A 22,409-nucleotide genomic window follows, 5' to 3' on the forward strand; every position below is an offset into this window, starting at 1 on the left:
GAATTAAATATAGCAATCATGCACTTGGACGTTTCAAATTTATTTTGTAGGTAGAGAATGGTAAGAGAGTGATTGAGAGAAAAGAGAAATCGTTTGAGAGTTAATACTTTTTCTGAAGTATATATTTCAATGTCGGAATCGACAGTTACAAATCGATTTTCTTTTTTTTCCGAATTAAATATGGCAATCGTGCACTTGGACGTTTCAAATTTATTGTGTAGGTAGAGAATGGTAAGAGAGTGATTGAGAGAAAAGAGAAATCGTTTGAGAGTTAATACTTTTTCTTAAATAAATATTTCAATTTCGGAATCGAAAGTTACAGATCGGTTTTCCTTTGCTCCGAAATAAATATGGCAATCATGCACTTGGACGTTTCAAATTTATTGTGTAGGTAGAGAATGGTAAGAGAGTGATTGAGAGAAAAGAGAAATCGTTTGAGAGTTAATACTTTTTCTTAAATAAATATTTCAATTTCGGAATCGAAAGTTACAGATCGGTTTTCCTTTGCTCCGAAATAAATATGGCAATCATGCACTTGGACGTTTCAAATTTATTGTGTAGGTAGAGAATGGTAAGAGAGTGATTGAGAGAAAAGAGAAATCGTTTGAGAGTTAATACTTTTTCTTAAATAAATATTTCAATTTCGGAATCGAAAGTTACAGATCGGTTTTTCTTTGCTCCGAAATAAATATGGCAATCATGCACTTGGACGATTCAAATTTATGGTGTAGGTAGAGAATGGTAATAGAGTGATTGAGAGAAAACAGAAATCGTTTGAGAGTTAATACTTTTTTTGAAATAAATATTTCAATATCGGAATCGAAAGTTACAAATCGATTTTCCTTTTTTCCGAATTAAATATAGCAATCATGCACTTAGACGATTCAAATTTATGGTGTAGGTAGAGAATGGTAATAGAGTGATTGAGAGAAAACAGAAATCGTTTGAGAGTTAATACTTTTTTTGAAATAAATATTTCAATATCGGAATCGAAAGTTACAAATCGATTTTCCTTTTTTCCGAATTAAATATAGCAATCATGCACTTAGACGATTCAAATTTATTGTGTAGGTAGAGAACGGTAAGAGAGTGATTGAGAGAAAAGAGAAATCGTTTGAGAGTTAATACTTTTTCTGAAATATATATTTCAATGTCGGAATCGAAAGTAACATTTCGATTTTCCTTTTTTCCGAATTAAATATAGCAATCATGCACTAAGACGTTTCAAATTTATTGTGTAGGTAGAGAATGCTTAGAGAGTGATTGAGAGAAAAGAGAAATCGTTTGAGAGTTAATACTTTTTTTGAAATAAATATTTCAATATCGGAATCGAAAGTTACAAATCGATTTTCCTTTTATTTCGAATTAAATATGGCAATCATGCATTAAGACGTTTCAAATTTATTGTGTACGTAGAGAATGCTTAGAGAGTTATTGAGAGAAAAGAGAAATCGTTTGAGAGTTAATACTTTTTCTAAAATAAATATTTTTCAATTTTTGAGATTTGTAAGTTTTTGAAAATCGATTTGTTACTTACGATTCCGAAATTGAAATATTTATTTCAGGAAAAGTATCTACTCTCAAACGATTTCTCTTTTCTCTCAATCACTGCCTAATCATTCTATACCTATACAAAAAAATTGAAACGTCTAAGTGCATTATTGCCATAATTATTTCGGAAAAAAAGGAAAATCGATTTGTAACTTTCGATTCCGAAATTGAAATATTTATTTCAAAAAAAGTATTAACTCTCAAACGATTTCTGTTTTCTCTCAATCACTCTATTACCATTCTCTACTTACACCATAAATTTGAATCGTCTAAGTGCATGATTGCTATATTTAATTCGGAAAAAAGGAAAATCGATTTGTTAATTTCGATTCCGACATTGAAATATATATTTCAGAAAAAGTATTAACTCTCAAACGATTTCTCTTTTCTCTCAATCACTCTCTTACCATTCTCTACCTACACAATAAATTTGAATCGTCTAAGTGCATGATTGCTATATTTAATTCGGAAAAAAGGAAAATCGATTTGTAACTTTCGATTCCGATATTGAAATATTTATTTCAAAAAAAGTATTAACTCTCAAACGATTTCTGTTTTCTCTCAATCACTCTATTACCATTCTCTACCTATACCATAAATTTGAATCGTCTAAGTGCATGATTGCTATATTTAATTCGGAAAAAAGGAAAATCGATTTGTTAATTTCGATTCCGACATTGAAATATATATTTAAGAAAAAGTATTAACTCTCAAACGATTTCTCTTTTCTCTCAATCACTCCCTTACCATTCTCTACCTACACAATAAATTTGAAACGTCCAAGTGCATGATTGCCATATTTATTTCGGAGCAAAGGAAAACCGATCTGTAACTTTCGATTCCGAAATTGAAATATTTATTTAAGAAAAAGTATTAACTCTCAAACGATTTCTCTTTTCTCTCAATCACTCTCTTACCATTCTCTACCTACACAATAAATTTGAAACGTCCAAGTGCATGATTCCCATATTTATTTCGGAGCAAAGGAAAACCGATCTGTAACTTTCGATTCCGAAATTGAAATATTTATTTAAGAAAAAGTATTAACTCTCAAACGATTTCTCTTTTCTCTCAATCACTCTCTAAGCATTCTCTACGTACACAATAAATTTGAAACGTCTTAATGCATGATTGCCATATTTAATTCGAAATAAAAGGAAAATCGATTTGTAACTTTCGATTCCGATATTGAAATATTTATTTCAAAAAAAGTATTAACTCTCAAACGATTTCTCTTTTCTCTCAATCACTCTCTAAGCATTTTCCACCTACACAATAAATTTGAAACGTCTTAGTGCATGATTGCTATATTTAATTCGGAAAAAAGGAAAATCGAAATGTTACTTTCGATTCCGACATTGAAATATATATTTCAGAAAAAGTATTAACTCTCAAACGATTTCTCTTTTCTCTCAATCACTCTCTTACCGTTCTCTACCTACACAATAAATTTGAATCGTCTAAGTGCATGATTGCTATATTTAATTCGGAAAAAAGGAAAATCGATTTGTAACTTTCGATTCCGATATTGAAATATTTATTTCAAAAAAAGTATTAACTCTCAAATGATTTCTCTTTTCTCTCAATCACTCTCTAAGCATTTTCTACCTACACAATAAATTTGAAACGTCTTAGTGCATGATTGCTATATTTAATTCGGAAAAAAGGAAAATCGAAATGTTACTTTCGATTCCGACATTGAAATATATATTTCAGAAAAAGTATTAACTCTCAAATGATTTCTGTTTTCTCTCAATCACTCTATTACCATTTTCTACCTACACCATAAATTTGAATCGTCTAAGTGCATGATTGCTATATTTAATTCGGAAAAAAGGAAAATCGATTTGTTACTTTCGATTCCGACATTGAAATATATATTTCAGAAAAAGTATTAACTCTCAAACGATTTCTCTTTTCTCTCAATCACTCTCTAAGCATTCTCTACGTACACAATAAATTTGAAACGTCTTAATGCATGATTGCCATATTTAATTCGAAATAAAAGGAAAATCGATTTGTAACTTTCGATTCCGATATTGAAATATTTATTTCAAAAAAAGTATTAACTCTCAAACGATTTCTGTTTTCTCTCAATCACTCTATTACCATTTTCTACCTACACCATAAATTTGAATCGTCTAAGTGCATGATTGCTATATTTAATTCGGAAAAAAGGAAAATCGATTTGTTACTTTCGATTCCGACATTGAAATATATATTTCAGAAAAAGTATTAACTCTCAAACGATTTCTCTTTTCTCTCAATCACTCTCTTACCATTCTCTACCTACACAATAAATTTGAAACGTCCAAGTGCATGATTGCCATATTTATTTCGGAGCAAAGGAAAACCGACCTGTAAGTTTCGATTCCGAAATTGAAATATTTATTTAAGAAAAAGTATTAACTCTCAAACGATTTCTCTTTTCTCTCAATCACTCTCTTACCATTCTCTACCTACACAATAAATTTGAAACGTCCAAGTGCATGATTGCCATATTTAATTCGGAAAAAAAAGAAAATCGATTTGTAACTTTCGATGCCCAGAATTAAAATATTTATAACAGAAAAAGTAAAAACTCTCAAACGATATTTCTTTTCTCTTAATGTCTCTCAAACGACTCTCTAACGATTCGCATTGAAAAAAATAAAAAAAAGTAAAGTGAGGGGGCCAACTTAACACTAGAATTTGAAATTGTTTTTACGGAGAAAGTAGGAACTCTCAAACGATATTTCTTTTCTCTCAAACCCTCTCAAACGATTCTCAAACGATTTGCGCAAAAAAATGTTAAAAAAATTAAAGTGAGGGGGCCAACTTCACGGAGGTGGTTGTTTGTAGGGGACAACCTTTGTTCCAAACTAACCCCAAAGCCTGGTACGCAGAAAGGGACAGAAGATAGTTATCCCTGTCTTTGTCACGTCACAGGAATTGGGTATAACTGTATCTCTCTCACTCACGGTATTATTTTTACCGTGTCATAGACTTGAATTGTAACGATCTGTGAAACTACTCTTTCTCTTTCCTATATTTACTTAATCTATGGTCTAACCTAAACTGAACACGAAAATGAAAAGGTTATTGTTTTGTTACTATACAATTACTTAAAGTTATTTTTAAAATATTCACCGTAAATACTATAAAAATGTATTGCAAGAAATGTAAGGACCTCGGTACTCTCACTATTCGTAAAGAACACCTATATTGTGTAAAATGTTTCATGATAAGTGTAAATCATAAGTTCAGAGCATGTATTGGAAAAAACAAAATATTATCATCAAACCAAAAGGTTTTGGTTTGCCTGACTGGAGGACAAAGTTCCACAGTGCTACTGGACTTAATTTATAATGGTTTACTACAAGATAATCATAAAAAATTAAGAATAATCCCATTTTTCTTGCATCTCACAGGTAAAAATATTACTTACTTTCCTTTCCTTTAAAAATTCTCACTAACACTGATAAAACTTTCCTCTAATGTATGTATAAGTATTTACCACTCATCATCTTTTCAAAAAATAGCTTGTCACAATAGACTGATTCCATTTGAAAATGTTCAAATGTCTTAGTATCATACAATTTTTAGTTTTAAGAATTTTTTCACATTTTTCTTACCAAACATGACAAATCATAGCTGATGAATATGTAAACTTTGTCATTTGAAATAAGGCTCTAGCACTTGTAGGTGATTTTTTTTAGTTTATATTTGTTTTTAGGATTTGGAGAGGAGGAAACCGATCATAAAGTTGCGGAATTAGTTATTAACCAGTGCAAATCCTACAAATTTAATGTTTACATTGTAAACATTAGTAAATTCTACTTTCAAAAATCAAATACTCTGCCTGATATAAACAGTTTAGCGGAGACAAATACTGAACAAGATTTAAAGACTAATCTAAAAAATATATTAAAAAAAGTGACTCCAACATCAAGCAATGATATAGAAACCAAAATAAAACATGATACATTCAGACGAGTAGCTAAAGAATGTCAGTGTAATTTTATTTTTACGGCAGAAACAACAACAACATTGGCAGTCAATCTGCTCTCTAATCTTGCAATTGGCAGAGGATCACAAGTAGAATATGATATAGTAAGTTATATTAAAATTAAAATATGTTGAAAAAAAAAAAATTTAAAATAATAACATCAAATTTTTTAGGGCTTTTCAGATAGCCGCGATGAAATAAAAATTTTGAGACCAATGAAGGATATAACTGTAGAGGAATTACATCACTATATCCAAATAAAGAATCTCACCCACATATCAATTGATAAAATACAAGATAATAACCTTCAATCAGTTATAAAACAATTTGTGTGGGACCTACAGGAGAACTTCCCAGCTACTGTGTCAACTGTGTGCAAAACTGCTGATAAAATTGGTTCAATTGACAAAAGTGATAAAAGGTGTCAATTTTGTAAGGTAAGACTTTTCACTTTTTTTCCTTTAAAACAGTCCCTTTTCAACGATTACTTTTCATATCCGTAGGATCTGGGCAAGTGAACTTTTGTGTTTGTTAAAAATATTTTATTTATAAATGTCATCTCCTCAACTGATACAAAACTAATCAACTTACATTTTTAATTTAAACTTTATGGCTTGTTTTTACCTTTTTTAGAGTGCTGTTGTTCCAAATAATGAAAAGCTTACAGCAATAGAGGCAACAAACTTTTCAAGAACAGTTTCAAATTTTCATCCCGGACAATATTTGAATGAAGAAACTAGACCAAAGGAATTGACGAATGAGCATGATGGATCAATGTTCCCCTTCATAAATGAATATTTTTGTTATTGTTGTAGTAAAAATTATTTGGAGTCAGGAAACCAAAATAATAATTTATTTAAAGATATGCTGCCAGTCTAGTATGTTTTTAGCATAGAAAACTACATTTATAAGAACTTGTAATGCATTATTATATAATGTAATTTCAATCCAAATAAATTATTAAAAGGATTTTGTGATTATTTGGTGATAATGATTTTGTTATTATTTCTTATGTGCGTAATAATGAATGGCACAATTGTGCTTCAGCAATTGTACTAGTCGTTGCAGTTACACGACGACTCCGCATTTTTAATGCCTTCATGATCTCGCAGCATTTAAACGCAGTACGATGCTATAAGACTACGCACGATTGATTATTGTAGGAATTTAGTTCACAAAACGCTATTCCACTACTTGTACAGTATAACTGCTTGTTGCGTTTATTAGAAAGGTTCACATAAGCTCAATGCAAACATTTAAACGGGTGGTTTTAGTGGCTAAAATCCAGTCTTTTCCAGAAAATACGGAAACGCTTTAGGGCTTAGTCTAAAGTAAAGCATCTAAAGGTAGGTATGTTAAGTCCTAGCATATATAACCGCATTTCAACCCCTTATTCTCTCTGTTGAGCTTAATTTTTGTAATTAGTACCTACATCAAGTTATGGATTTTCTTGCATTTCATAAAAGGCATTAGTCACTAGTTCAGCCTTGAGTTGGTATTTTATTTAAAAAGATTGCTCGAGCGCCGCGCGTCGACCTGCCCCTCGACGGCCTCTCGGGCAAAGCTGATTATAGGCGAATTCATGCATTTTTACTGTTTAAAAGTTATATTAAAAGGTTGTTTAATTTTTAATAAACCAACAGAATACCAGAAGTAGGTCTAAAATGGTTTTAAAAAGAGGTAACTGGATGTTTTTCAATCTAGATAAGTTATTCGAATTATTAAGTGTTTTAATTAACTAGGTATATATGCGTACAAGATTATTATTCCAGATTTTTATAAGGAAATCATTTTTATATCCTTGATTTCCTAAGGCGCAAAGCAGCATTTCGTGCGACTTCTTTAATGCAGAATACATACGTGGTGTTCATGAAATAATTAAGGTCTTTTATAATGAAAATAATTCGAACCAAAGTAAAATACCAGTTGATTTTTCATGAATTATTTTTAACTTGATGTCGCCCGCGACTCTGTCCTCACGGCATTAAAAAAAACTTTAGTATGTTCTCTTCCACACTATGTTCTACATCTATTACCAAATTTCATCAAGATCCGTTCAGCCATTCCGGAGATACCTTCAAACAAACATTCATCCATCCATCTAAACATTCGCATTTATAATACTAGTAAGAAGTACGATATACCGTTCGTAAGTAATGGGATTTTTACCACGGTAAAGATGTTTGAACTCTCGATATTTGGACACAGTTGCATGCGCCATTATCACGGGCTGACTGTGCGGTAGTGTCTAAAATTCATGGCGCATGCAAATATGCCGAAATATCCGGAGCTCAAACATCTTAATCGTGGTAAGAATCCTGTTTCTTACGAACTGTATATTTGTAAAAACCACGATAGTTTAAAGTTAAAGAATTATTTTAAGACTACCAATCCAATCTACACTAGGTAATATATCTTTATTACCTTTGAAATCGATATTAATGAAATTCCTTTAGTCTCCTTCTCCGAAACTTTTAAAAAAAGCTATACACTTATTCATATGTATATTAATAAAAATAAAAAAGAACAAGCACAATATATAAATGTAGTATGCTTGTTGTGAACTTTACAATTTTATCATCTGTTCCATCGAGAAGCAGAACAAACATCAAAATACAATAAATATGCTGCAACCATTCTGGTGTCGTCGTTGCCTGCCTCTTCTAAACAGTAACAATCAGAAATATAAGACAAAATTATAGTTTGTTTCCTCTAAGTCAACAATAACAGATATCCTAGCATGTTATAAAGACCAAAACATGGCAGCAACACAGGGAAAAGTATTATCTAATTTAATATTTCGTGTTATTAATACAAAAAACCGAAGACAAAGTTCAGGCAAAATTAGTCTGTTTATTAAGAAAATTTTGATGCAACAACTTGAAGTTATCACACTAAAAATAAATTATAACCATTGCAGCCCATCATCAACGTTCATGTCAACGATAGACTCGATTGATCTATACGTGTAGGGACAGCTAACATAACTTACTAAAATATTCTAATAGAAGCAATATTCATTTTGACATTACTACTTTTTATCATGTAATAAAAAGAAACGTTAACATCTTAAAATTTTGTATTTATATTACACATATCTACATTTTGCTTTTATTACATAAATACAAAATTTTAATAGCAGTACCAACAAAATGTTTCTAACCAGTATTTCTCAATCTGTATGCAGGTGTTATCAATATTATATGATACAAGTAATTACAATATCGATACCATATAGGTTAATAAATGCAAAAGATCAAGTGCAATCAAACTCCAAATATTTTCCTTTACCTCAACAATTAATATTGAACTTCATGAAAAAGATTCATATTGAACTTTAACTGTTAAATTTAGAAACCACCGTAAAATATAGAAAGTAATAGCTTGATACACTTTCATGGACTTAGTAGTTTTTACCGGAGAAAAACACTTTAAAACAATGAATTAACCTGATATTTACTAACATTAAACACTAAATTATATTGTCTTTCCAAATTAATTCATTTTGTAAACATTGGAATTCCTTTTGTTATCAGTTTGGGTTGGAACAGAGATGACTTCACCGTGCCCCTTGCCGTCTCTTCCTACAGTGGACCGGAGTGTTTGTGTTGTTGTCTCTGTCACGGATCTCGTCTGGAACCTTGTACAAGTAAATATTCAATATATAGTGTTTATAAAGAGCATTACTGAGTTTATTAATGATTATTCCGTAGCATTTATTGGTCCTTGTAGTGCATTGGGAGTTGGAGAGTTGGATGTCACCATTCGACCCTGCTCTTTCACAATTGGATCTGTAACAATAGTCACTTATCAAATTTATGTCACAAATCAATATAAAGTTTACAAAGATATAAAACATGCATAAAGCACATAAAAAAAAATTTAAATATGACTCCTGATTTTAAAATTATATAGATAAGTTTACACGTGTAATGTGTGAGAAAATAGTACGAATTTTACTTAACATTTTACGTCATCGTCGTACGGAAATATCTGTTTAATTAACAAGACCTTAAGTATAACTAAACTGGAGAAACAAGACTTCTGAAGTTCAACTGATATTAATCCAGGTCTACATTGTACACATAGCATATTTATGTATGCTGTTATGTAAACTTATTAACTTTGTGGGCGAAATTATACTCACAGAAATATGGATGATCCATGGCTTCTCGAGCAGTATAACGCTCGTAATGATCATAACGTAACAAACGATCAAGGAAGTCTAAAGCTTCAGCGGATACCAGATGTTGGTTTTCAGAATGAACAAATCGCTCCCACCGTTTACGTGAATGCCTGTGAATAGAAAAATGTTTTTGGAATTACATTCAATCAAAACATTTGCGATACCTTAAATTATTATCATTACCCACCTTCCAAGAATATCATTAAATCGAGGATCCAATTCTATATGATATTTGTCCAAATATTCAAATAATTCTTCAGTGCCCAGCACTTTCGCAATACGCACAAGTTGGTCATAATTATCATGACCATGGAAGAATGGTTCCTTACGGAATATCATAGATGCCAGCATGCACCCTAATGACCACATGTCGAGTGAGTAGTCATACATTTGATAATCAACCAATAGTTCTGGGCCCTGAAATTGGATTAGCAAAACAATCTTTAGAATATTAAAATGGCAACATATGTATATCAACATAATTAGCACAAATTGCAAGTCATATTACATAGTGAAATAATACAGAATACTCATTTTAATGAAGAAATTAATTTATAGTTTAGATACATTGATCTAGTCCACTGAAGGCATAAGTCAGTTGAGTATTTGTATTCTATAATTAGCCGAGTAACGGATTACCCAGTAATAGATAATATATAGTTAGTGAGGCTATAGTTTCTACAACAGCATTATTAGCACATATTTTGTGTGGTAGTTATATGTAGCTTAAGGAAAATACACTTTATATTTAATAATTGTACATTTTAAAGATATAAAAAAATCAATAACTTTCATCCATAACAATTCAAATTTAATACAATACAAACAAATGCAATACAAACTATTCTAAAATTACCAGAATCAGAAACTATAAGACTAAATACAGCAATAAAAAGTGTTAAATACCTTACCTTAAAGTATCTAGAAGCAACACGGACATTATACTCCTGTCCAGGATGGTAGAACTCTGCTAAGCCCCAGTCAATGAGACGTAACTTTCTATTATCATGATCAATCATAACATTGTGAGGCTTCACATCTCTGTGCATAATACCCATACTGTGGCAGTAATCTAATGCCTTCAGTAGTTCATACAAATAATACCTTAAAAATGACAAGACATTGAACATCACAGGTGTGTATGTATATTAACTATATTCAGTGTATGCATATTTACCTTATATCATAATCTGACAGTGTTTGATACAGTTGTTTAAAATCAGTGTTGTTCACATGTTCAAAAATTAAAGCTGGTGTACGAGATACAGGATCTTTAACTACAGCTTGTAAAGTTATTATATTAGTGCCACCTCTTAAGTTTTCTAATATCTTTATTTCTCTTTTTATCTTCTTCTTTTTAACGGGCTATAAAACAAAAAAAAACATTACTTGACCTATTTAAAAATGTTTAAATACCAATTGGTAGGACAATTATGCAGTACTTTTTTAATTAGTGTTACTACTTAATGTAATGTACAATGTACATAATGTATATGTGTGCCACATGTTTCACAAAAAGTTAAGTTATAAAATTAAATGCATGTATTCATTATTAATCGATGCAAAATTTCTTCTACTATGAATAAAAACTATAAGAAATATTCAAATATTAGCATTATATGTTAAGCTATGCGACTTACCTTCAATATTTTTACTACACACTTCTCATTATTTGTGATATTTATTGCCTCAAATACTTCACTATATTTCCCGCGCCCAAGCTTCCGTACTAGCTGATAATCCTCCTGATTACCCCAGTCGACCACATAGCTTTCATAGTCCCAATATTCTCGTGGCTTTTGTGAATTAACATCGGCATATACCCGGGCTCTACTAGGTAATGCCATCGTTTTATACCTTTGCCAACCTAAGGTTTTATCGACGATATTCTTACCGGAAATCGCATATGTCTTGAGTAATGATACTGTGAATAAAAATATTTTCGACGTCACTTTTAAAGATCACACTAAATCACACTTGACTAATATAGTTTTAATCATAGAAGTCGTCACTGGGAATCATTATTAGCGATTACGAACGATTACGAGTCACTTGTATTGATGTATAACCTAAAAACGACATCCAGCTCAATAGTTGCTGCCAAACTTTACAAATTGATTAAAAACTCGAAAGGGTACAAAAAATATTTCTAAGCAACTTTACAATAAGGCTTACAAATAAGTTAGAACTAATCATAAAATGATGACATGAAATAAAATTTGAAAGTCTTCGTACAGAAAAACGCACGCCATTATTCGTCAAATGATCAAATGGTTCGGTAAAATATCCATACCTAACACATTACTGAGGTTAATCCTATATTAAATATTAAACAGTAGCAGCATACGTAAACTTCTTGAAAATTAACAAGTAAAGTGAAGTCCGATCTATAAAATACACTTTTATCACATAACCGGCACAAATTCAGCAAAATTCAAGATGGACGCCTATCCATCCATCTAATATACCAAAGTACAACGAAAGTACACCGTCCACAACTGGCACTTCTTTACTACAGTCTGAGCGAAAATTGTTGTCTCTTTCGCACCTTTGGCTAAAACATAAGACTCTGATTCATCTATTTCACTATCCTGCCTGCGTGTTTCATGAAGTTTTATTAATTTTAAGTTAAAATTGAATAGAAATTTACCAAAAGTCATCTATTACAATAATTTATAAATTAACTTTTCTGTGGAAATACTCGAACACAAAAAATTACTACTTTGGTTATACCGCGATAAACAAAAAGAATAGAGGATTGGATTTCACGATTTTTATCAAAATGTTAAAATAAGGTAGGGGAGATGCAAATATCATTAAGTACTTATTATTTAAATAAATACTTATTACTTATATATTGTTTTGAACAGTAAATAAGGTTAAAAAATTTAATTAATCTTTTGTGACCTACTCACACCATGGTCGAGATTGAGTCTGGATATAAATATGTTTGTTAAAAATATGCTCTAAATTCTTTCAATTCAATTTAAAGTTCGATAAACAATATGTGAATGGTAACCAACAAAATATATATTTGTCATTCATTCCGATTACAAAACTTATTAAGATGGTAAAAATATTGGCGTAGAACTTAACGTGTTCAGCAATAAAAAAAACTTTTAAATTGCCGTTTCATTTATGATTCTATGTTGTCTCTGGTTATTTCAAACAAGACTTTTCACTACTTTTAACTAAACACCTCTATCCAAAGCTGCTTAGTTTTCCCGGTAGAGGGTTTTTTGATATAATATGATAAGTATTTATACATTTCTTAAATGCAACCACGACCACACAAAAACAGGCATGAAGTGGAAGTGATCCTTCAGAGGCTTAATTAAAGTCTTTTTTCTCTTCCCACCCTTTTCTTATTAGGAAAGGATGGGAAGAGGACGTGAACTCGCCGGAAGAGGGGACGCATATGAAGGGAAAATATTATTTTTCTGTGCGTTTCCTTTGATTAAAGGCATTTCGGCGAATTTAAGAGACCACCTTTTAGTACATAAAATAGATCAAGTTAAAAAAAATTGATACGACAAAAAATCTCCGTGTTTGCTATAACAAAAATGTATACCCAGTTTAAGAGGCCATGGGTAGCCCAAAGTTGCAATAGTTTATTTTCGAATCTTATCCTGACTGATTTTACACTTGAAAGTTCTAAAATGTCGATCAGGCCAAAGCACAATGTAGGTTTTTCTAATAAGATCCGTTCTGTCTAATACTTAAAGTTGGAGCTTACTAAGTACAGGTGTGATTTTTGCATAGTTTAGGGGAAACTGAATTGCATCCTGATTTTTTTACAGAGTTGTGTTAAATTCTTCTCACAACGACTCCCACATGTCAATCCTGGTACAAGGCTCCAGAGTCTTCTATCTACACTACACTCCTGAGAGTGTAAGATAAAAGCTCTGGGGGTTCAGACCCCCTCATTATACTGAGGTTAGCGCCGACATTGCAATCAACAGCATTTGTGTCTTGCGCATTAGGTAATAATAAAAGAGGGTAGAAATAATGCCAATTCTTGTAATATGAATAAATTTAAATTGATTTTTCAAATTATTATAACATAAATTAATTTCACACATTTGTGGTACATATGAATAGATGATTCAGATATTTGTTAATCAATAATATGTTTTAATAATACCTGTCAATAAAATGTAAAATCTTGATTTCCAAGATGCCATTGTACTACACTAACATAGATCATTTAATACGATTGCAAAGTATGAAGCCACTTACTACATTTTTGATTCAAATACTCAAAAACAATAATTTCTTGTTTGTCCTGAAATTCAATATTTATGATATCATATTTATAGCAGTTATAAAATTTTTAACAATTTTATTTGAAATTGTGAATACATAAATGTAAATAATATGATTTATTTTATATGAAGCCGAAGGCCGACCACGAATATTTGTGACAATCAACATCGTGTTGTCAACGACAAAATCTTTATTAAAATCTGTGCAGCGCTCTTATCGGGCGTAGTATGAAATTTTTGGTGTACCTTACACCAAAAACCTCATACAAATTATTACAAATTCGTGCTCGGCCAGCGTTCCAGCGTACACAAATTTTGAACCAATATGCTAATCATGCCTCTTTCAAAAAGTGATATTTTACTGTTTTATTAGAAATTTTTTGTTAAATTTCAATTAATCATATAATAAAAATCATTTTACAAATTTATATTCTTCACCTCACTATCGAATACAAGTAAATAAATAATGTTACAAGTTCAACAAAGCATTTGTTGCATTTTGTGGAATGCCAGTAACTTTGAGAGAAAAAAATACACTTACGAATTACATAATATGTGGAAAATGGAAATATAATTTTTAGCTAATTTTAATTAATTGCAACATAAATGATCATTATCAATGTGTCATAGGTACCTACATAATAAGTATTTCAATTGATCGACAAATTAAAAATAAATTTCTATAAATTTGTAACAAATATAGCGAGCAGATATCCTAAGCGGCTTGTCTGACGACTAGAAGCGAGGTGTTGTTGGAGAAGTGCGCGGTGGCCTGCGTGCCGAGGCCGCAGCGGGTGGTGAGTGTGAACGCGGAGCCGAGCACGTACGTGCCGGGAGCGGCGCACAACGCACGCACGTGCACGCGCCGCGTCTCGAACTTTTGCAACGTCACATTCACACCCAAACTCTTCGACTCCGCATCGGGCCCCGAACTTAAAGCTCCCGCCCAACCTAATTCACTCGTTGATTCCCTGAAATATTCATTTATTTTTCACATTACAAGGTGGCAATAGAACAAGAGGGTAATTGAATTCTCCGAAACAGTGAAGCGGCCGCAGCTCATGGACATCTGCAATTGCACATATCTTGCCTAACTTTACCAAAAGATGCACAGAAAGAGGATATTTGCCCTTTCTATGCTTCCCGTCGCCCGCCAAATTATCTTCCATATTTAATATTACCTTTGATTTTAACTAAAAAATTGTTCTTAATTGTTAAACCATTACAGTTGTTTTTTGTGATACAAATACCGTATGTTATGCGTAAACATTATGCGTAATTTAAAATATTACCTGTTTTGTTGTTTAGTCATATCTATAAACACAGAGACTGGTACTCCGTAACAGTTGACTATATTTATGACAATCGGTATCATGCACAATTTTCTTTGCATAAAGTTATGATTGACGTAGTTGGAATGTTCCAGCCTGAAAAGAACTATATTATTAGTGTCGCTTTTATCTTTCGGTTCATTGAAGTTTTCCAAATCGTCCAACTGTATGGGCAATTCAGATGACACTTCTTTTTCTTGCGACAAGGCTTTAGAAAAGCAATTAATCCACAAACAGTGCTGTCCCACTGCGGTTCTACTTTTAACTTTATCGTGCGCCTTCCATCTTACAACGAGCATCGATTGTATCAACCCGTCTCGTTTTGTTTCAGTTTCTGAGTAATTCGAATCAGTCAAATCGTCAGTAGAAGGCAGGCAATCCATGAGGAACCTTGAGTATGGCAAAGACTTAACATCAGCTTCGATTTCTTGGCTTCGCTTCGTTGAAACTTTTATGTGGGAATATTCGACATTACTTTTGTCCGATTCTTCGAATATTCTCTTAGCTTTAAAAACGTAATGAACCCTTTCACGAGGTATTAAAGCGGCGTCCATACTAGGCGCGGCGATAAGGTCGGTCAAAGTCCACTGCTGACTTATCATTGAAACCTCCAAAACTTCTATAGCTATCTCTTCATTATTTTCCTTGCAAACATTTTTAACTTCAACAGCTAAACTCATGTTTTCTACCATTTCTTCTTCAGACTTATTTAAACTTCTTCTCGGTGTGACTTGAATTTCAACAGCCTCCTGTAATATACATTGTAATTTTAAAACAATAGAGACATTATATTGCCTAAAATAGCTAATTGTTATTCAATCTGTCAAATAATTACTTTAAATAATTTTTCTTAATTAGGTAGAACATCTGTGAATACAAAAAGTAGTATAATAAGAATGTTGTACCATAGGCTGTAGTCTCATTTCGTGCCTGAGCAGCCTGTGCGGGCGCTGCGGCAGCGCTGTCTCGTAGTAGGCGAGCAGGCGCAGTGCGGGCGCGCGCCTCCGCGGTCGCAGCAGCAGGCGCGCGCGCACGCCCGCCGCCGCGCCCAGCACTGAGCTCACAAGTCGCGTGTGGCGCCGCGCCGCACTCGCCCGCCTGCCTGCGCGCGCTGCACGTTCGTCTGCCATTACATTACCATTTTTTACACCTCCAGTTTTATTAAAATATAAAAAGTTAGCTACAATATTTCCGCACACAACATCTAACTTCCAGTGAAGTCCCGTGACAATAGATCCTATTACCAGAAACAAACGCGGCTTTCGGACAGACGGACAAAAATTTTAAAAATTGTAAAGCAAATATACATACAGATACACAAATTTTATTATATGTATAGATAGAAAGATTACCAGAATTAACAAGGAGCAGTTATTGAACACTTTTTATTATCACGTTTCTACTAAGTGATGCAACTGACAACAAAATAATGTTGAGTAGTTTTGTTCCATGTGAGATGTAACTGACCTTGATATACAGGTGGTTCTTGGTACTTCTCTTCGTACAGGATACTGAAGTCGTCGCTCGGCTCCTCCGTGACCAGACTGAGGCAGTCGGGGTGAGACACGGCCACGTATAAATTCTTCATCTCCACCGGACCCACGTTACGAAATTCAACGTCTATCGTTCTCAACTCCCCACTTATCACATCCGGACTTATCTCCGAAAAAGTCATCTGTTTAGGGAACAAAGGTAATAGTTTCACATTTTCTATATAACATACAAATTCTTACATTACAACTCAAAATTATTATTTTGAAATTAGGATTTTATCTTAAATCAATCTATTATGTTACCTAATAAAAAATGACAATAGAAAAATGATAACCTGCAAACATGGAGCTTGTGGTATGACTATAATTTGCAAACGTTTGTCAGCGTCATTACCAGCAGACGATAATTCCAATTTTCCCGTGATAACTATGCTGTTATTGTTTTCTTTACCATCCTCTCCAGTATTGGTTAACCTAAATATTTATCAAAATAAATATAAAAATCTTTCATTATTTATGTAAATACTGTCTAAATAGAATAATAGCAAACTGTGAACAATTCAATATGAGAAAATTTCAAGTGCGTATGTTCCTGGAAAAAGTGTCACGCGTTACTTTTTGCTCTTACTCTACGATTACTTACTTGTATGCCAAGCCTTTGATATGTAAGCGACCAACTTGCAATGGAGTTAAAGAGAAAGTTAACCGTTTATTACATTCCCCTTCGAGGAGAGACACCTGAATTTTTTGTCTAGATATCACATTACTATCCAAAGTGCGGCCTGATGCTACAAAAGGCTCGTTATCCAGAATGTCTTTAGGAACATTGGTATTTTCTGCATTTGGTATGAATTGCCAAAGCAATTCCAAGTCTTTCAATAGTAACGGTATCTTCAATGGGTTTGTCAAAGTTATAGTGACTTGTATCGGTTCTGAAACAACAATAATGTCATTTGATATTTCAAATATTCAAGAAATAAAGGTAAAGGTAAATATATATGTTGTCCAACCTCCTTGCGGTACAATAGGGTTAGCATCCGTGTCCTCGGTGTACAAATCAACGGTGGGCTTGAATATCATCGGAGGCGCGCCCTGTGCCGCGTGTATGAGCATCTCCTCGAGGCGGTGCCAGACGCGTGCGGCGTGCGGGGTGGCGGGGGGTGCGGCCGCAGCCACTCGGCCCGCCGCCGCCAGTGGAGCGGGGCCCGCACACGATACGCGCGTCTCGCCGCGCACCACGAGCGGCACCGGGACCACCGGCAGCTTGCCACCAAACTCCTCCGAACTTTCTATCCATTGCTGTCCACAATTTCAAGTAAACTATACGATAAGTATTTAGAAACCGGGTAGGTTTTTAGCAGTAGAATGTTCTAACAGTACATGTGATGTTAAAAATGGTGATAATAACCTGGTGTGCGAGCATATATTCGCGCAGGAAGGCGGCTTGTTGGGGGGGCGGCTGCGGGGAGGCGGGCGCGAGCGGCGCGGCCAGCCAGCGCGGCGCCACCGCCTGCTTGAGCGCGCCCGCCAGCCGACCCAACGCGAACTGCACGTGGTCAGTCGCCAGCCGCCAACCACTGCCAGTGTACACCTGACAATGCGATAATATAACGCATGTTCCATATGATAACGCAGAAATCAACATCTAATCAAAACTTAATCCTTATATACTTTTATTCTAATCCATATTCCGTACTTTTTTTTTGTTACCTGATAGGCCTGATGATAACATCTGTAGGCATGTTTCTTCTGGCCAGCTTTAGAAAATCTATGGCCCGCGAGCACCATGTGGAACGCATACTTCCTGCACATGGCCTTCGTACCGGGCCCTGACAGGAAGCAAAGAGAAGCTTGTTCTAACAGCATTGCGCTGCGGAGGTCGCTGTCTTCTGAAGTCATACGAATCAACTGCTTGGCCGCCTCTCCATGAAGTCCCGAGTTTATCAAACACAAGGCGGAGAGTAATGTTGCTCTGACTGCATACTGCACCATCCTGAACGAGTCATTTCATTATTACTAAAAGTTTGAAGAAATGTTATTTTAACTTCATAAATTACTGTCAAAGCCTTACCTGCATGTATTGAGATAAGTTACAATACTCTCTTCCATGTAACTGTGCGTTTTACGATTGGCCTCGCCGGCCATAAAGGCGCTGATGGCGGCCATTTCGAGCGCCCCCGCATAGCACAGCCATGCGCTGTCCGCGTAGAACTCTCTTTTGGCAGTATGGTAAGCGTCAAACGCCCGCTGCCATTGCCCACACAAAAACCATAGGTCGCCCAAACGCCGCAATTGTAGCTCCGGGCAATCACTTGAATATCTGTAAAATATAATATTAAAATTGTCATTTTCTTAAAAACAGAATAGGTCCTGTATAGAAGTTACATCACATATGAGATTGGGCTACCTTGTACTAGGTAAATATGTAGTTGCATAATCTATATATATAAAAGAAAGTTGTGTTAGTTACACTATTTATAACTCAAGAACGGCTGAATCGATTTGACTGAAAATTGGTGGGCAGGTAGCTTAGAACCAGGAAACGGACATAGGATAATTTTTACCCCGTTTTCTAATTTTTATTCCGCGCGGACGGAGTCGCGGGTAAAAGCTAGTTAGAAATAAAAATAGTGTCATTGATTAATAAAAATCATAAATAATCAGTTTAGAAAGACTTACATAACTGTGTTATTTCCAGTAGTATTTCCAGGTTTTCCAGTTGCAAACCATCGTTTTGTTGCTGACAATAGTGATCTACTAACGCCTTTTCTGTTAGCTACCTGAAATTAATATAAAATAATTTTTCAATTCTTAAAAAAAAGTCAATGATTTAAAATTATCTATTGAATTTTAACTTACCACTTCTGATAAATGAGAAATTTGTTTTTCCAAATAAGGTAATAATGCTTTAGATGCGTACTCGTGCAGAAATTTCTTAATGGCTTCAATATCATTTGTATTTAAAGCAGCTCCATGTACTTCGTTAGAGTAATCTACACCCTTTCCTGCTACATTAACACTTTCTGAACTGCCAGAAAATGAATATGTCTAAAAAGTATTTAATTTAAATTGCACATAAAGTTATCATAGAACATAGACAAGTTGTTTTATTTTATAATTTTACCTGCAAGCTATTTGCATTATCATATACATCATTCTCAGTAGCAGTTAATGGATGCACACCTTCTTGTGTTGATGTTATCATAATGTTAGGTTTGTCTTCTACAATAATAAAATACAATGCTTAATTTTAAAATTTTATATAACATACTACTAGAGATATCACAGCAAAAATAAATATTTTAATTATGTACATAAAAATCTTTATGTTTTGTTATACCTATATGCCCAATTATCATATAGACATCAACAAATGAATAATACAATTAATAAATTACAGTCATATGAGTTTTAATTTAAAATTAAAATATATGATTTCTGTTTATTTTTATTTTTATTTCTGATTACTCTTGTGTAAATATTAAGTGTAAATGTAATTATTATTTTGTGTATATAAAAAAAAAACTACAAATGTGACATCTTACCAGGTGTTACAATAGTAGTTTGAGGTAGAGCAGCTTGTGGTTCAAATGTTGTCACATTCATAGGTGATGACATTTCACTCTAAAATATAATAATAACATTAATATGTAAATCAAATAAAAACATTCACATAAATAATGTTTACATAAATAATGTTTTTTTTAATTAATTTACATAGGATTCTGTTGATCTTGTTATATATTGAGCCCAATAATCTGTGAGTAGTTTTGGATCGGATAAATTTTTGGAGTTTATGGTCAACATAAAACAATTGCTTGCACCAAACGCTTGTTTAACTGTTTCAAATGTGGCATCAGCTCTGAAATGCAAAAAAAAATAATGATATTAGTATTAGTAAAATTCTTAAAATGATTCAGAGATTGAAACATACTTTTCTTTTGATACTGTTGATACATCATGGAGGAGAAGATAAGTTTTTAAAACACCATTATTAAACCATTTGGGTAATTTTGGTGGAGCTACATTTTGTAATTGTGCATATTGTTGATTTAGTTGATTATATGTGTCAACAATATTGTCATCTAATGTTGTGGCAACAATTATGCAGGACAAAAAATGTTTAGTAAATTCATGATCCGAAGGGAACTGCACCTCAAGGTATGTTTCTCTCCAAGCATCAAACCAAGGTGTTAGTTTTGGAACATCAAATTTTCGTCCATCTGTAAAAATAGTGAAAATATAAATATAATGCTGAAGTATAAATTTTGTTTTATAAAAAGTATTCATACCGAATTCAAATGTACTAGTTTTATCATCAAAATTATGTAAAACTGCATTATTTAGTTGTCTTCTTGCTTCTGTAGGTTGGAGAGGTTTCCAATTGACATCTCTGATGATTAACTTCCAATTTTTAACAGTACAAATGCTTCCACCAGGTTCTCGAAATTGACCTAAAAATTACAATTTTTTAACTTTACCCTTTAGTTAGTTCTTTAATAAAACCTAAAATAATTTATTTTGTACATGAGATTGTTTTAATACTTGAAATTCACATCAACTTTACTATGTCTTAATTTCAATAACTAAAATATCTTTAAAACTCAAAAACATATTTTGGTGAAATATTCTTCAAATAGTCTAAGATAATGGAATGGAATATATGCATAGGTTGAGTTTATTACGGTTAGCTCAGACATATCTCCAGTAGCTGAGAAAGTAAGAAGTGAAGTATAACACACGAGTAAAACACCGAAATATTAACAGAGTTTTACATGAGAGTGTAGGGATATGTAGATAAACACAGGCCTAGGAAGTGATTGCATAAATGATAATTGTTAAAAATAATGGAAGAAGTAAATGTGTTAACTTAAATGCTGGAGCAGGGGTGAAGAATTATAAACACATTTAACGTGTTAAATAAGAGATTAGTATAAACATTCTGAGTTCATAATAATAAATGAAAATAACAAAGTACCTTCCCATTCCATTGAAGCAAAAGGTTGTAGTAGTTCAGAAAACGTCAAATTATTCTTTGAAACTAAATTGTTCACTTTTGAACTGCATAATACCGCAACAATAGGTGAAAAAGAGCTTTGAATAAATTCTTGAGCCGATTTGGCCATGGTTGAGTTTTAACTGAGGTGAAAAAAACACTATGATCTTAAATATTCTTTACACAACTTATTTCTTATTGACTACTAATAATTAACAAAATATATATAACTCATTCTTTTTAAGCAAAATTTTACACCTTTCAAAGTGACATTGGCAGTTTGGTACAAAAAATGACAGATTATTTTGAGATTTTGTTTTGTTTTACCATCTTCTAAGTAAATAAAGGCAATACGATTGTAAGACTTTCGACAAACACTGTTTCAACAATAATAAACTTAATACAACTTTGTACATTACTTCTTGTGTATGAAATAATTTTAATAGTTCGATATACCTGCTTTAAATTTATGATAATTTTATTTCTGCAAAATTGAATGAACTAAAAATTCTAATTCAGTCATTTATCGAAATACCGCAGTAAATACAATGTTAACTTGTATAATTTAATTAAATGTTTTTATTCAGTGTAATATCGTG

The 22,409-nt window shown here is 32.9% G+C and overlaps 3 protein-coding genes across 5 annotated transcripts; 1 reads left to right on the forward strand and 2 right to left on the reverse strand.

Moving 5' to 3' along the window:
• The first annotated feature begins 4,587 nt into the window (after window positions 1-4,587).
• On the forward strand, window positions 4,588-6,527 carry LOC106709004 (cytoplasmic tRNA 2-thiolation protein 2). The gene is made up of 4 exons (XM_014500645.2): window positions 4,588-4,961; window positions 5,267-5,643; window positions 5,713-5,976; window positions 6,173-6,527. The coding sequence occupies exons 1-4, from the start codon at window positions 4,697-4,699 to the stop codon at window positions 6,416-6,418; spliced, it is 1,152 nt and encodes a 383-aa protein (XP_014356131.2). The 5' UTR covers window positions 4,588-4,696; the 3' UTR covers window positions 6,419-6,527.
• Window positions 6,528-8,882: 2,355 nt separating this feature from the next.
• LOC106708972 (casein kinase II subunit alpha) lies at window positions 8,883-14,022 on the reverse strand. Of its 3 annotated transcripts, none has more exons than XM_014500592.2 (7): window positions 13,870-14,022; window positions 11,366-11,649; window positions 10,903-11,090; window positions 10,637-10,829; window positions 9,913-10,142; window positions 9,687-9,835; window positions 8,883-9,330 (listed from the first exon to the last, which is right to left on the reverse strand). In XM_014500592.2, the coding sequence occupies exons 1-7, from the start codon at window positions 13,907-13,909 to the stop codon at window positions 9,242-9,244; spliced, it is 1,173 nt and encodes a 390-aa protein (XP_014356078.1). In that variant the 5' UTR covers window positions 13,910-14,022; the 3' UTR covers window positions 8,883-9,241. The 3 variants fall into 3 exon arrangements, with proteins under 3 accessions (XP_014356078.1, XP_014356079.1, XP_014356080.1); XM_014500593.2 differs by lacking the exon at window positions 13,870-14,022 and adding an exon at window positions 12,019-12,203; XM_014500594.2 differs by lacking the exon at window positions 13,870-14,022 and adding an exon at window positions 11,961-11,980.
• A 467-nt stretch (window positions 14,023-14,489) lies between these two features.
• On the reverse strand, window positions 14,490-22,065 carry LOC106709082 (trafficking protein particle complex subunit 8). The gene is made up of 18 exons (XM_014500772.2): window positions 21,793-22,065; window positions 21,107-21,268; window positions 20,749-21,037; window positions 20,532-20,676; window positions 20,360-20,438; window positions 19,939-20,036; window positions 19,674-19,862; window positions 19,494-19,594; window positions 18,886-19,134; window positions 18,525-18,807; window positions 18,223-18,405; window positions 17,825-18,113; window positions 17,458-17,746; window positions 17,150-17,288; window positions 16,789-16,996; window positions 16,227-16,444; window positions 15,283-16,070; window positions 14,490-14,961 (listed from the first exon to the last, which is right to left on the reverse strand). Exons 1-18 carry the CDS (start codon window positions 21,938-21,940, stop codon window positions 14,706-14,708), a joined length of 4,113 nt encoding a protein of 1,370 aa, XP_014356258.2. The 5' UTR covers window positions 21,941-22,065; the 3' UTR covers window positions 14,490-14,705.
• Between the last annotated feature and the right edge of the window lie 344 nt (window positions 22,066-22,409).

Source organism: Papilio machaon, chromosome 2 (assembly GCF_912999745.1).
Source record: "Papilio machaon chromosome 2, ilPapMach1.1, whole genome shotgun sequence".
Taxonomy (NCBI): Eukaryota; Metazoa; Arthropoda; class Insecta; order Lepidoptera; family Papilionidae; genus Papilio; species Papilio machaon.

What these genes read in the sequence shown, in the direction of transcription:
- LOC106709004 (XM_014500645.2), top strand. Translation starts at nt 4,697, where the DNA reads ATGTATTGCAAGAAATGTAAGGACCTCGGTACTCTCACTATTCGTAAA. An exon ending in ATTTTTCTTGCATCTCACAG is followed by an intron (nt 4,962 to 5,266) that starts GTAAAAATATTA and finishes ATTTGTTTTTAG; the next exon opens with GATTTGGAGAGGAGGAAACC. An exon ending in AAAGGTGTCAATTTTGTAAG is followed by an intron (nt 5,977 to 6,172) that starts GTAAGACTTTTC and finishes TACCTTTTTTAG; the next exon opens with AGTGCTGTTGTTCCAAATAA.
- LOC106708972 (XM_014500592.2), bottom strand. Translation starts at nt 13,909, where the DNA reads ATGGCATCTTGGAAATCAAGATTTTACATTTTATTGACAG. An exon ending in TTGCTTCTAGATACTTTAAG is followed by an intron (nt 10,143 to 10,636) that starts GTAAGGTATTTA and finishes ATCCAATTTCAG; the next exon opens with GGCCCAGAACTATTGGTTGA. An exon ending in CATGGATCATCCATATTTCT is followed by an intron (nt 9,331 to 9,686) that starts GTGAGTATAATT and finishes CTATTGTTACAG; the next exon opens with ATCCAATTGTGAAAGAGCAG.
- LOC106709082 (XM_014500772.2), bottom strand. Translation starts at nt 21,940, where the DNA reads ATGGCCAAATCGGCTCAAGAATTTATTCAAAGCTCTTTTTCACCTATT. An exon ending in ACTGGAAATAACACAGTTAT is followed by an intron (nt 19,135 to 19,493) that starts GTAAGTCTTTCT and finishes TATATTTTACAG; the next exon opens with ATATTCAAGTGATTGCCCGG. An exon ending in CACAAGCTCCATGTTTGCAG is followed by an intron (nt 16,997 to 17,149) that starts GTTATCATTTTT and finishes TTCCCTAAACAG; the next exon opens with ATGACTTTTTCGGAGATAAG.